The 12,404-nt window shown below is 40.0% G+C and overlaps 1 protein-coding gene across 1 annotated transcript in view; it reads right to left on the minus strand.

Moving 5' to 3' along the window:
• TANGO6 (transport and golgi organization 6 homolog) overlaps window positions 1-12,017 on the minus strand; it is a 174,796-nt gene extending 162,779 nt beyond the window's left edge. Inside the window, exons 1-3 of the mRNA XM_063110649.1 lie at window positions 11,913-12,017; window positions 3,466-4,106; window positions 1,266-1,382 (exon numbers count right to left, since the gene is read on the minus strand). Of these exons, the coding sequence (XP_062966719.1) occupies window positions 1,266-1,382; window positions 3,466-4,106; window positions 11,913-12,009 (855 nt within the window). The 5' untranslated portion in view covers window positions 12,010-12,017. The remainder of the gene's footprint in view (window positions 1-1,265; window positions 1,383-3,465; window positions 4,107-11,912) is intronic.
• Window positions 12,018-12,404: the final 387 nt, after the last annotated feature.

The following is a 12,404-nucleotide window of genomic DNA, read 5'->3' on the forward strand; positions in this document are numbered from 1 at the left end:
TTGCCCTTGCCTGTGTGGTCCTAGCTACTCTGATTCCTGTAACACAGCACTTTCAAGAAAGAATTGGATTTCTTCAAGCGTTCCTTTTTGAGAGCTCTGTGGAGCCACCATGAACAAAACAGACTTGATGTCACTTATTTTGGGCTAGAACATCAAAGTTGTTGCTACCAATCATTGCACTTAACTACATGAACATCAAAATTAGTTGCAGGAATATTTAATCCTAACTAGCCTGTCCTCTCTTTTTTTTAAGGAGGATTAATAATTACCATTTATTGAGGGGTTATTATGTACCAGGCACTATGCTAAGTACCTCACACATAATCTCAGAAGAAACTTACAAGGAAGGCACTGCTATTATTCCCATTTAATGTGTAAGGAAACTGAGGAATGGAAAGGTTTATAAATTCATACATCTGCACACTGGGGTTAAGCAAGATGTGCCTCACCCTAGGGACTCTGCTTTCCACCACTCTCTTATAATGTATTTGGTTTAATATGGCAAACTGTGGATTCATTCACAGAAACAGAGTATGAGGCCAGAGAGGACTGATGGAGGGCTATTGTAATATTCTAGGGATGAGATGAAAATGACTTCCACTAGGAGATTTCTCTGTAGCCAGCTTCAGCTGGTCCTTATTCCTGACCTTCAGCCAATTCCTTTGGCTCCTCACTCTTTATATATCTAGATTCTCATAACTAAAATTAGACAGTTCCATCTACATTATCAAATTAAATCATTTCAGATAAATAATTATTTTTCGGGGAAAAAAGAAACAATCTTATGCCTAGCAGAATATATACTATTATGTGTTTCAAACAATGGAGCTAAGAATAGAACCAATAATAGCTCTAGTTTTAATTTCTTGACTTCAAATACTCCATTCAAAGGATTAAGTGTCCAAATACTTCTGTCAAAGGGAAGTATTCTCAAACAGCCAAATTTTAGTTTTAAAAAAAATCCAGTTTCAGAATGAATAAAATATATTTCATACAAAATGGCCATAAGTCTTAAAAAAAAAAAGTGATTACAATATGCTTAGAAAAAGTGTTCATCATTCCATTAAAGAAAAGGTCTTTTAAATTACCCTAAGGGTCAGTGTCACTTAGTTTTATAAATACTATTTAATGATCTAAGAGATGAAATAAGGCTCAACTGGATTGTTAAACAGGGAACTAAAGTCATCTAATTTTCCAAGAGAAGAAAACAGCATACCACACATCATCATTAATGATTCATCCACAAAGTCCCCAGGCCTGAATACCTGGAGTGGTCCTCCCTGGAGGATAAGTAATTCCCGGACTGCTAATGGTTGATACACTTGATCCAAGATGTCTCTCAAGAACCCCCTGGATAGGGTTCTTTCCTCTTCGGTTAAAACCTAAAAGAAATATGCACTTGGCTTTAGTGGAATACAAACCAGGCAGACAATAGAAGTTTTTAAACACTGAACAAAGATACCTGTAATGGGGATTGGTGGGTTAGCTCACTTGGTTAGAGCACAGTGCTGGTAACACCAAGATCAAGGGTTTGGAACCCAATACTGGCCAGCCACCAAAAATAAATAAATAAATTAGGATACTTGTAAAGGGAGAAGGAAGGCTTCTAAGCCCTCTTGATTTCCTTCTACATGGAGGAAGCGGTACTACTAAAACACTCCTGGCCATCTCTCCACCCCTCATTCACACTACTTCTGGGCTAGAGATGTGACTTATTTTATTGGTGAGTGAGGAATAAACTCACTTATTGGCCAGTTTTGCCATGCTCTGCTTAGCTTGTTCCTCTTCTGTCTTTTGGGAGTGAACATTCTGTTCTGCTCTTCCTTGCTGTGTATTTTACGGAGGCATATTCCCTTCCATGGGGCAGAAGCCAGTGCTCTTTAAACAGCGTGAGCAGTAATTGCATCTAATTCTGGAGTGCAGTGTTAGGAAGATTTGTCTCCATCTATAAGCTACATCCTCCAACTTTGCCTTTATAAGCAATAGAGGTGACATTTTGACTTTCCACCCCTCTCACTCTGTCAACTGTCTTTGAATTTATTCAGAACTTGGGCAGCAAAGAGGGGTGCTAATTGGGGGGCACCTTCAGCTCTAACAGTACTGTCCCCCTTTGGTAATTACCAGTCACAGTCAAACAGTCAGGGCCCTGCTCATTACCATTTTGCATACCATTAAGTATGGGTGCTACTTAGAGCAGCAGCTACAGGTGGGACTTTGTCCAGTTTCCTAATATACACCCACCATATTTACCCTTCTGTCAACTCCCTCTCCCAACTTCCTATTTGGTTCGTTCTGTGTGTTTCCCTTTTCTTTTCTCTCTCCTGCCTCACACCCCAAGGACACTGCTCAGCCTCAGTAATAGTAATAAGACCTGTCAACCCAGATCCCCCAGTCTCAGGGCAGTGCAGGCAGTAGGCACTGCTACAACGGTCAAGATGCATAATCCTGCAGGAAAGAGTAGGTGCTCTGCTCTCATAATATAAAGGCACTAGGGAGCTCCTAATTTCATGCCACTGCTTCGATGACAGTGACTTTTTGGCAATTGTTTTTGAACATAGGCAGGAGAGAGAATAGAAAAGAACAAACAGAAAAAGATGAGGAAGACCTAGAAAGGTGACAGAGAAATGAGGGCATTGTGAGACCTGGTGGTGGCTAAGGAATCGCTTAGCCTATGAGCCAAACCAACCCTCCATACATTTATATCTTAACAGCTTCTTGCTAGTTTCTATGCTGATGCTGTGTTCCTCCTATGGGAGGAGTAGTGGTCCCTACTATGTCATACTTGTAAGTCCTATCTCCCAAATTAGTGTGTGAGTTATGTGAAGAAAAGGACCACCATGTCTTATGCTTCTGGAACCTCCACAGCAACTTCTGTAGTACAGGCACTCAACTGCTTACTGACTGACAGCAAAAAATAGGCACATTCCCCAACACCTGATAAGAATGACGAGCATTGTTTGAGTTATGCAGTGTACCAGGTGCTCTACATACTTTACCTCTTTTAATCCTCCCAAGAACTTAAAGAAGGAGGTATGAATAGTTTAATACTAATTCTAGTAGTAATTACTTTTTGATGAGTACTTCTGAGGATTGGGCTAGGTACTTTATACACATTAACCTTAATTATCACAACCACCCTCCAAGGCAAGTATTATTATACCCATTTTACAAAAGAAGAAACAGAGGCTCAAAGAAACAGCCTGCAATAGCTGTTCCACAAAATGACAAGGGACATATGGATGAAATGGACTATCCAGGTATGCAAAGGATCCAACAAATGAAATCTCCAACCCCCCCAAAAAGATTCATGTATCCACCAGATATGTTTTGGCATTCAATAAGAATTCTAGGTCTTTCAATAAGCCTGCTTCCAAAGAAATGAGTTGTCTTTTTATAACAAGCACACACAAGTATATATACACACACACACTCACTCGCTCTCTTTCTCTCTCAATGTATGTTTACCTCTTCCGCAGATGTTGGTGGTTTTCGTTTGGCAGGGCAGAATCCCAGTTGGCAAAGACCTGCAGCAATATCCCCAAAATGGCGGCAGAAAATCAAGCTCCCCAGAGATGCGTGCTTAGCAACATTGAGAAGTACCTTGCAGCTGGTGTACAGTCTCCGGGTTGCATGGGGGGCAGCATCAAGACACACCAGATCTTGAACAACGGCACCAAACTCAGTCCTGTATCTCAAAGGGACTCCAACACCCGGCATGAGATAGGGGCAGATACCCAAGGTAACTACAAACTGTAAAACAGACTGGACAGTCTTCTGCTGTGAGATACTAAGTGTGTCAGGGCTCAGGGCAGGAGCAACTTCTGGAGTCCTAGGGTTGGGTTTACCTGGATTGAAATCAGCTGCAAGGTGGATCATGGTTTCCTTTAAGCACAATAGCAACAACAAGGTTTGAGAGGTAAAATTCCAAGTGACATCAACAGAATTTTGTGGCCATTCTACCTTATTAGCAACTTCATCTCTTAGGAGTTTCAATTTCTTCCACTGAGGATCCTTCAGAAACTTGTCCTCCAAAGCAGACAGGTTAGATTTTAAAGTAGCCAACAAGACATCATGTTTTGTGATCTGTAGTGAACTTGAGCCTGAGCCTTTTGAAGAAAAAAAGGAGATTATATACAAGGAAAACAAATTGTACTTCCCTCTGTGGAATGCCTTGCCCACTCCAGTTCATCCTCTGAGACCTAGCTAGGTCACTAGCTCTATGAACAAATAATGGAATATTTTGTGGCCATTAAATGATGTTGAACATTATTTAATATGTTCCTAACAGGTTGGCTGGTTAGCTCAGTTGGGTAGAGCTCAGCCTTATAAACTCAAGGTCATGGGTTTGGAACCCCATACCTGCCAGCCGCCAAAAAAAAGGAAAAAAAAATTCAAGATATATTCTCATGTGAACAAAGAGTATAAAACACTAAATGAGCAAAAAATATGAACAGACAGTTTATATTGAAAGAAATGCAAATGGCCCTTAAACATAAAAATACGATCAATCTTGCTTATAATGAGAAAAAAGCAAATTAAAGCTATACGGAAATATCACTTCCCATCTATCAAACTGGCTTAAATCCAAAAGTTTCATAACACATTCTGTGGCAAGTCTGTAGGGAAACACACACTCTCATACATTATTGATAGGAACTAAAATGGTACTTTCCTAAGGAGAGAAATTTGGCAATATCTAGCAAAATTACATAGACATTTTTACCTTTTGTCCCAACAATCCCAATTTTAGGACATAAGCAAAAATGCAAAATGACATATTCATAAGACTATTCATTGCATTACTTCTGGTATTAGCAAAAGACTTGAAACAACCTAAGTGTCCATTAACAGAGAACTGGTTAAATAAACCATGCAGCTGTAATAAGGGAAAGAGGAAGATTCTATGTACCACTATGTAGTGATCTCTAAGACATATTAAGTAAAAGAAAAAAAAAAAGTAAGGTGGGGCCAGCCCGTGGCTCACTCGGGAGAGTGTGGTGCTGATTACACCAAGGCCACGGGTTTGGATCCCATATAGGGATGGCCGATTAGCTCACTGGATGAGCATGGTGCTGACAACACCAAGTCAAGGGTCAAGATCTCCTTACCGATCATCTTTTGTAAAAAATAAATAAATAAATAAAAAAGTAAGGTGCAGAAGAATGTATACATAATGCTACCTTTTGTGTAAGAATGGGAGGGAATATGAAACCATATATTATTCACTTTTCTTTTCAAAAAAGCAGCAATGGAAGAATTATAAACTTCCTAAAATAAGTCATCTACAGAGAGAGGGAGAAAACAGGAGAGGGGACAGTGACATATGTATACCCACTTTTATAGTATTAGTTTTAGAACCCAGAGGATATTTTTCATAGTTGAAAAAATTAAACCAAATTAAAATTCAAACCAATTCCTAAAAATCAAAAACAAATTAATGAACAAATGAACCTACTTCTATGCTGTGTCAAAGGTCGCCAAACTATGATCTACAGGCCAAATCTGGCTCACCACCTGTTTTCACAAATAAAATTTTACTGGAACACAGTCATGCCCATTTACTTACATATTGTCTCTAGCTGCTTTTGAGTTATGGTGGAAGAGTTGAATAGTTGCAACAGAGACCATATGAACCACAAAGCCCAAAATATTTACATCTGGACCTTCAGAGAAAAAGTTTGCTGACCCCTACTCTATATCAAGTTAGCAGCATAATCACACAGAAAATTATTTTGATTTGAAATACAGAATTCTGTACATCTTGAAGACGAAAACAAACAAACAAAAACCCCTTAAACAGTGGGTTTGTAGCAGTAATGTAAGATTTGTTCTTTTTAAATATGTAATAGGGCTGACTGGTTAGTTCAGTTGGTTAGAGCTCAGTGTTACGACACCAAAGTCCAGCCAGCCACCAAAAACAAAAATACATGAATAAAATAAAATATTATATATATGTGTGAGTATGTATGAATGTGTTATGATATATATGTATGGGTATATATATGTAGATATATAAGTAAACAATTACATTAATTTCATTAGGAATCAATATTTTTAAATAAAAGAAACACAAATATATAATACAGGATAGAAGAACAGCTAGGTAGGCAAACATATAATCAAGCAATTATAGGGTATTAGTCCATTTCTGTTGCTTATAACAAAATACCTGGAACTGGGTGGTTTATAAAGAAAATGAAATTTATTGCTTACAGTTTTGGAGGCTGGGAAGTCCAAAGTCCAAGAAACACATCTGATGGTGGCAACAGTGACCCAGGGGTATCACAATGCAAGATGGCAGAAGCAGAGAGAGAGACTAACCTCTCATGTGCTCTCCTTTTAAAGCCCTCAGAACCACGCCCCTAACCACCATTATTAATCTATTCACTATGGCACGGTCCTACAACCTAATCACCTGTTCAAGGCCCCACCTTTCAATTACCATAATAGGATTTCCCACCCTTCCAACAGTCACAGTGGCAGCCAAGTTTCTAATACATAAAACTTGGGGGACACAATTTAAGCTTCATGAGTTTCAGGGGACATTCAATCCACTACATATAGTAAAATTTTAATTGTAGAATCAAGGTCATGGTAAAGGGTGTTCATTGTAAAAACCTCTTTGACTTTACTACAAGCTTCAAAATTTTCATAGCAAATGTTAAGGAAAAAACTTATACAACATAAAAACCCCATAATATTTCATTTGAATTGGAATTTCTGTAAGAACTCAGAATTTATTTTCAATTTCTAAAAATCCACATATTTTCTAGCTCTAATCCTTGAAAAAGTATGGAAACTGATTATTCCACGGGCAATAAATATCCTATGTCCACGTTATGGTCTCTACCACTTTTCCTTAGAGAAAGTTGTTTCCAAGAATGAGGCAGGAAATGTATAACATGAGTATGGAACATCCTGTCATGCTTGAAAGCAAGGAAGCTATAAAAAACTACCAGGGTCACGTCAAAGAGCCCAAGAGCCAATTTGAAGTGGCTCCCACAAGCCAAAAATGGGATAAGTTGAGTATCAAGAATGATGAGTACAATAATTAAAACATGAAATATATAAACTATGATTCATAATAAAACAAAAAAGATCATTTCATCAGCTACCTTTGGAGGTTGCTAAGACACTTATCTTGAAAACTCATCAACAAAGGGACAGTATAATCTTAACTGTACTAAAATATACATGTATGTATGCATAGAAAAGGGTGTCTCAAAGTTTATGCCTCAAGGTATTGACATTAATGATCTCTGGGTGGTAGGGTTACAGGTGATTTTTATTTTTTTGCTTAATTATATTTTAAATTTTTTCTACAGTGAATGTGTATTGTTTCTATACTAAAAGTTATTTTAAGGTTATAAAACAATATGTAGTATATGAGACCATTTTTGTAAAAAGGAAAAATATTTTCCAGATTGCTAGTAGTGGTAATCTCTGGGTAGTAAGATTAAGATAAATTCAATTTTCTTCTTTTGGCTTTTCTATATTTTTTAACCTTTACTATAGTAAACATTAACTACTTGTATAAAAAAAAGACGAACAATAATACTCTTCTTTGAAAATAATGAGAATCTGAAGAGTACGAATTTTGCAATACTTCTCTAGGACTGTCCAGGGCAAGTGTTCTGACCACTGGCATGAATATCTGGGTTCCTCTAGCTAATGAAGGAAATGGGTGCTTTCATAGCTTGTTGCCACTAACCATTAAAATCAGTAACGAACCTCTAAGTGACTTCCTGTGACTTTATAGACCTTTGAACCCAAACATGGGACACAAAGAAAGTGATTTATTTATTTATTTAAAAGATGACCAGTAAGGGGATCTTAACCCTTGACTCGGTGTTGTTAGCATCACGCTCTCCCAAGTGAGCTAACCAGCCATCCCTATATAGGGATCTGAACCTGGCCCTATATAGGGATCTGAACCCTTTCCCCTTGGTGTTATCAGTACCACACTCTCCCAAGTGAGCCACAGGCTGGCCCTAGGAAAGTGATTTAAAACAAAAGCTCTTAGTAGTTTTTCTTTTTTTTTTAAAAGATGACCGGTAAGGGGATCTCAACCCTTGGCTTGGTGTTGGCAGCACCATGCTCAGCCAGTGAGCCAACCAGCCATCCCTATATAGGATCCAAACCCATGGCCTTGGTGTTATCAGCACCGCACTCTTCCGAGTGAGCCACGGGCCAGCCCTTCTTAGCAGTTTTTCAAGAGCATCTGTAATAAGGTAGTCTTCTCTGCCCTCTACTGGTGATGAAGATAAAATCTACTTGAAAATAAATGGTAGCATTCACATAAAACAGCAGTTTTCTTTTTCTTTCTTTTTTTTTTTGAAGATGACTGGTAAGGGGATCTTAACCATTGACTTGGTGTTGTCAGCACCACGCTCTACCAAGTGAGCTAGCCGGCCATCCCTATATAGGGATCCGAACCCGTGGCCTTGGTGTTATCAGCACCACACTCTCCCAAGTGAGCCACGGGCCGGCCCCTTAAAACCAATTTCTAATACAGTAAATATTGATACATATAGCCCACATAAAAGCTCTCCAGGGCTGGCTGGTGAGCTCAATTGGTTAGAGGGCAGCCTTATAACACCAAGGTACCAAGGTCACGTGTTTGAATCCCCAATCCCCATACTGGCCAGCGCCAAAAAAAAAGCTCTTTGAAGTCCTGAACATTTTTTAAGAGCGTCAGAGTCCTGAAACAAGAAAGTTTGAGAACCACTGCCTTAAAACAATGTTTTTCAAATTTCAGTCACATACCACTTCCATGATTTTTGCCATTTATCTGAGTCCCAGCTGTAGTGTTATTCATTTACTTAAATTAAATCATTTTTAAAACTTGTGAAGTGGCAGCACCTGGATTTTGGCTCCAAAACCCAAGCGCCTGATCACTTCACTACACTATTCAACCTCAAAACTTTTCTCTAATACCATCTACAACCATCCCTCTTGCACTTTGGGAAATGCTGCCCTCATGAACAGCATTATCTATTCGTCCCAATCACCCATTTAAATGTCTAGGCTTTGTGACATTTAAAAGCAGACCCCATGATTTATGTGGTACTTTTTATTAAGTTCAAAGTGCAAAGCAGTATGGCATGCAAGATTAAATGTGACATAGCTTCACTAATTATAAATTGGGATTTTCAGCTCCTTCTCTCCCATGTAATTCAAATTTAATGACAAAATTCAGGGAATCTATATTTAGTGTGGAATGTTACTTTTTAAAGAAAACTCTTGCTGTGATGGCCTCCCTTTTTTATAAACAAAACTTCATTCACTAACATTTACAAACACCTTTCTTGTTTGTAAAATTTTGTTGGCTGGATGGTACAAGGATCCGTAACCTCAGACCTTGGTGTTACCAACACCATGAGCTAACCGGCCAGCCCTAATCTATTTTCCACCCAGTAGTATGAGTGGCCTGTTTAAATGGAATTTTTTTTTTTGGTGGCTGGTCTATTTGGGGATCTGAACCCTTGACCTTGGTATTACAACACTGGGCTCTAAACAACTGAGCTGACCAGCCAGCCCCAACAAATGCCTTTCAAAGCCTGCTTAACACGATTTATAACATTATTTTTATTTGCCCCTTGTTTGAGAACAGAAATGGAGGGCAGGGGAAGAGAAAATGCTTAATGTGGCATAACTTGTGATCACTCTAAAGAAAAAGACTGTTGCTAGGGCCGGCCCGTGGCTCACTTGGGAGAGTGTGGTGCTGACAACACCAAGTCAATGGTTAAGATCCCCTTACCAGTCATCTTTAAAAAAAAAAAAGAAAAAGACTGTTGCTATCTTCGTTTCTGTCTGTAATTCCCACCTAGCCTCAACTCCTCTTCTTCCTGTGGCCTTCCTTGACAGCCCCACCGCTGGCTAACTCCTCCTCTCAATTGCCATGTGTAATTGGAATAATTATATGGATAGCACCATCTCTCCAAAAAGACAAAATGATTGAAAGCAAAAGCTGTTATATATTTTTGTATCCCCAATAGTTCTGAGAATAGTCTATACAGTTGACTCTGAGTAAATATTATCTCAAAGGTAGTCAATTTAAAGATAGATCAAAAAACTTTAATTCAGATGGATGTAATTTTAACCAATACTGTCATCCTGTCTCCTCAACACCCTCTGTCCATCAGCGACATAAGAGTACTCATTATGTACAGATATTTGTTAGTTCCTTCAGCAGTTAATATGATAAAACAGCAGGCAGATTCACACAATATATAACAGACTACATGTACAAAATAATACAATTTTACCATACTACTTAAATTACTCTTTTCAAATAGGAATGCATGAATTCTTGTAAATTAAATGAGTACATATATGTATAACTCCACCACACACTCTTGGAGATCAGAGAGGGTCTTCTGTAAATAAGTATATGTGCTTTGTGATAGGTGATTACTTCCAGGCTTTTTGCTTACTTAACTTTGTTCTCAGCCATGTTGTAGATCACTGCAGCTGCTAGACAAGTGACCAACTGATTATTAAGTTCAAGCTGTTTTGCAGTTTGACTCTTAATTAAAGAAATGAAGTATATTTACCACAATTTTAGTGGAAGGAACATAAATTCAAATTCTGCCACTAACTAGTTTGACATTGGGCAATTTCCAATGTACCTGAGCCTTGGTTGGTTCATCTGTAAAAATGGAATACAAGTAATAGTATCTCATAGCATTGCTGTGAGGATTAAATGACTCATACGTGAACAGCTTACTATGGGGACTGATACTTAGTAGGCACTCATTTACTATTATTAACTTTTTTTCACTTCCCCCTAGTATGGTGTAATGTTTGCCAGAGTTTATGCAGTTTTGGAGTTATCTCATAATTTGAGACTGGAAACATTACCTCATGGCCTTTCATGTGCCCTTCCTTACCTTGCTAAATCTACAAATCTCTTCCCCCAAAATATACTCTCCCACTGTAAGCAGAGCCCTATTTCTTGTGTCCTTCTCCAAAGCTCCAGATAACATCAGAGGCTCTAAACTGGATAACGTGCCTTAGTTTGAGAGGGGGGGTTCGGTAGACCTCGGTTCTAGGTCCGCGTTCTGCCCCTACTTTGACCACATAATCTTGCACAGGTTAATCTCTCTCCAGTGAGCTCCACTTGTCCTCAGCTGTAAATAAAAGAGTGACAGCCTAAACCACTCTCAAGGTCCCTTCAGATTCTTTTTTTTATTTTATTTTTTTAAGATGACCGGTAAGGGGATCTTAACCCTTGACTTGTTGTTGTCAGCACCACGCTCACCCAAGTGAGCTAACCGGCCATCGCTGTATAGGGATCCGAACCCGTGGTCTTGGTGTTATCAGCACCACTCTCCCAAGTGAGCCACGGGCCAGCCCTGGTCCCTTCAGATTCTAAATTGGGAAGATCTTATCAACTGACCACAAAAAATTAATGGTGACTATAGCTCCCTACATACTCTCCCCAGACCCAGCTCAAACTGCTTTCTTTTTGTGGACTCCTTGGCATTTTTTAGAAATCTCGTGTCCACATCAGACGCTGCTCCCTCAAGCGGCTGGGACCTCACATTAAACACGACGGGCTCCTAACCTAAGCCTCTCAGAACCTGTTCCCGAAGTCCCAACCTAAGACGGTTGCCGTAGGGACTGGATGCAATAATGGACCCAAGGCGCTTAACAGTGCCTAGCACAAGACAAGAGCTCAAGAGGTGTTGGCTAGTATCAGTATTCAACGGATCCCATGCCCTACTTGAGCCTCGGTTTCCTCAAGAGTGAAATGAGACTGGCCAGACAATGCCCAAAGACCCCCAGCAGTGCGCCGGGGGCCCGGGGAGGCCCTGAGGGGCGCACGCTGCGGGAGGCAGGGTAGCCCTGAAACACTGGCGGCCCTGAGAGTCCCGGGTCCAGCCCGGAGCCGAGATCAGTCCTCTCACCTCCCGGGCTCAATAGCAGCTTCAGCGCCTCCAAAATCCGGTCCAGATCACCGGTCTCCAGAGCCCCGCAGCCCAAAGAGTATTCCAGGGCCGCCATGACTGGAGTGGAACACGCCGTTTGCGACCTGCGCAAGCGCCCCAGCGACCCGGCGCCGCCGCCATGTTGAGTGTGGCAGGAGGGGCTCGGCGCTCTAGGGGGCGGGGCCCGAGGCGTGGGGCGGGGCCTCCACAGTCGGGAACGCTCTCTTCACATAATGGATTTTTTTCCGGCCCATTTTACTCCCCGACCCCGAAAAAAAACCCAAAACGTAGCTAACGCAACCTGCCTACAAGCACAGTTTCAGAAACTCGGTATGACTAACTGCTGTATAAAAGAGAAGGAAGAGAGAAGTAGTTTATTACAAAATAATATATATTTCAATAGGAAAATACTGTACTCACGTACCAAAACACTGGGAGACAATGAGGTAACAGGTGCTAACACCTACTTAT

This window comes from Cynocephalus volans, chromosome 10 (genome assembly GCF_027409185.1).
Source record: "Cynocephalus volans isolate mCynVol1 chromosome 10, mCynVol1.pri, whole genome shotgun sequence".
NCBI classification, from domain to species: Eukaryota; Metazoa; Chordata; class Mammalia; order Dermoptera; family Cynocephalidae; genus Cynocephalus; species Cynocephalus volans.